The following is a 2,500-nucleotide window of genomic DNA, read 5'->3' as shown; positions in this document are numbered from 1 at the left end:
ATATATATATATATATATATATATATATATATATATATATATACTGTATATATGTATATATATATATATATATATATATATATATATATATATATATATATATATATTTACACATACATATTTATATATGTAAATATATATACATATGTGTGTGCGTATGTGCTAATAGTAATAAAACAGTAATAATAATGTCAACTATAATGATAATGATAACAATGATAGTAACGATAATGATGATAATGAGGATAACGACAATTACAATGATAATGATGATAATGATGACCATTATGATAATGATAATATCAATGTTAATAATGATAATAGGAATGAAAAAGATAATGTTAACAACAACGGTAATGCTTGTAGTAATAAAACTGACGATGATCATGATAGTAATAATGTGAATGATGATTATGATGATGGTAATAATGACAGTAATAGCATTATCAATATTAATATCAATTATAATAACACAGACGTTGATGATGATAATAATGATGATTAATGTTGAGAATACAAATAATTACAATACTGATGACAATTATGATGATAATGATGATGATAGTACTAGTAGTAGGAACAGCATTGCTACTACTAGTAGTAATAGCGACAATAATAATGAAAAGAAGTGTTAGTAGTACTACTATAGTATCAGTCTTGTCATTATTATTAATGACATAAATGATAATGATATGATTAAGGACAATGGTAAAGATTATATTAGCAATGAAGATGAAAACCCTAATTAGTATATCAGTAATAACAGTACCTATAGTAATCATGACAAAGTAATTATCACAATAAGAAAAAAAAAATTGTAACAATACGTTTTCAGAAAAAAAAATCACTTATAGACTTGTGTTCGATAGCAGGAGGTTCGTCCGTGCTGCTGCCAGGAGGGGTTGCCATTATAACCCCTAATCCTATCCTACCGAGGGACGACCTTCGTGCCTACGCCTACGAGGGGGATGGGTCGTCGTCCGGCTCCCTGTCCTCAGCCACGTCTTCAGGTAGTCGAGTCATTCAGGTCGTGTTATGTACTCTTTTTTTTTTAAGATTGCCTAGAAATTGCGATTTCGTGGCTGTTTGCAATCTCGCCGTCATGATTCCTTTTTTTCTTAACGGTAAAAAAAAAACTTGCACGAGCATGCGGGCGCATGATAATTGCACTTTGTAATTTCATCCCCAGAAGTATAGTATTGTCTCAGTGTTGGATTCTCATACACACCAACAGCATCCAAGTGTGTGTGTGGGAACGTGCGTGACATTGCCAAATTACGTATCAGTTCCGCTGACAGGAAGTCATGTGATAACATCCCTTTCATCACCAGGCCACCGTGGAGACCAGGGCGACGAGGCGAGCGTCAAGAAACTGGTGCCAGCATTCCTGGACGTGATGGACCTCCTGAAGAACCTCCCGGACGCGACGAGATCCCCGGCGCTGCACAAATCCCACGGCAACCCCGAGGCGCGTCCGGCGGTCAAATCGATATTGAAAAAGACCGAGAAGGTCCTCATGTCCTCCTCGGGGCCTCCTCCTCGCGCCCGACGCCCCAGCATCTCGCCCGGACACACGGTCTCGGTAGTCGCTGTTACTCAAGGTCCTTGCCCGCGGGTCGACTCAGGTTACAAGAGCTCCTGCACCAAGAACCACCAGGACTGCCCTGGCTGCGTCAGCGTTCCCCTTCAGCAGCCCTCAGGACGAGTCTCGGACCCTCAGCGCGAGCAGGAAATTACTACCTCCTGCTGAAAGGCTGCTGCCTCGACTGCTCGACTCCTGACACCTCGCTCAAGTAAGAATAGAAACAGAGTGAATAAGATACAAAAGAAAAAAGTACATGTGTTTTATAGAAGTGCTCTAATGACGTATCTGTTATAAATATGTAAATATATGATGTGATTTTCATACTGCTGTACATATGTATATACTATCATGCGCAGAGAATAAGTAAGAACGTTTTTACATGTTTCTATTGTGTCTGTACGTCTAAGAAAAGGTAGGTAGAAAATAAATTAAGTCAGTGTCTGGGACAATTACCAGTCCATCATTTTGATTCTTTTCTTATTACTATGTATTGCCGACCAAAGAACTCTTGTAAAGTGATATAAGAAACTCTTTAACAAAATCAAATCTTTTAATCGTCCATATCCATATTATTTGGAGATCCTGTGAATATGAACCACAATCTCCGAAGGCGTAGCCCGGGTTTTAGCAAAAGAGGAGCAAAGGTAACGAACCATTGCAATTCCCAGGGAGAATACAATGCCTCTCTGTGGCGCCCTGTACGTCTTGATTTATGCTTTTTGTGTTTCGTGACACGTTAACGATAAAAAGGTATTATGAAACAGATTATTAAGGAATAAGAGAGGAACACAGTGGATTACCTTGTGGAACTTATATATGTATATGTATATATATATATATATATATATATATATATATATATATATATATATAATCTATGGCAGATTGTAATTGACTGATGATGATGGTGTTGGT

At 37.2% G+C, this 2,500-nt stretch overlaps 1 protein-coding gene across 1 annotated transcript in view; it reads left to right on the top strand.

The window, feature by feature from the left end:
- Positions 1-2,077, top strand: part of LOC122266962 (putative neural-cadherin 2) — a 101,096-nt gene extending 99,019 nt beyond the window's left edge. Inside the window, exons 23-24 of the mRNA XM_086551760.1 lie at positions 870-1,010; positions 1,332-2,077. Of these exons, the coding sequence (XP_086407886.1) occupies positions 870-1,010; positions 1,332-1,750 (560 nt within the window). The 3' untranslated portion in view covers positions 1,751-2,077. The remainder of the gene's footprint in view (positions 1-869; positions 1,011-1,331) is intronic.
- The last annotated feature ends 423 nt before the right edge of the window (positions 2,078-2,500 follow it).

The sequence above is a fragment of the Penaeus japonicus genome, unplaced genomic scaffold (genome assembly GCF_977035675.1).
Source record: "Penaeus japonicus unplaced genomic scaffold, GWHDUDI00000001_assembly GWHDUDI00000025, whole genome shotgun sequence".
In the NCBI taxonomy this organism is placed as follows: domain Eukaryota; kingdom Metazoa; phylum Arthropoda; class Malacostraca; order Decapoda; family Penaeidae; genus Penaeus; species Penaeus japonicus.
This window is presented reverse-complemented; position numbering and strand designations above follow the sequence as displayed.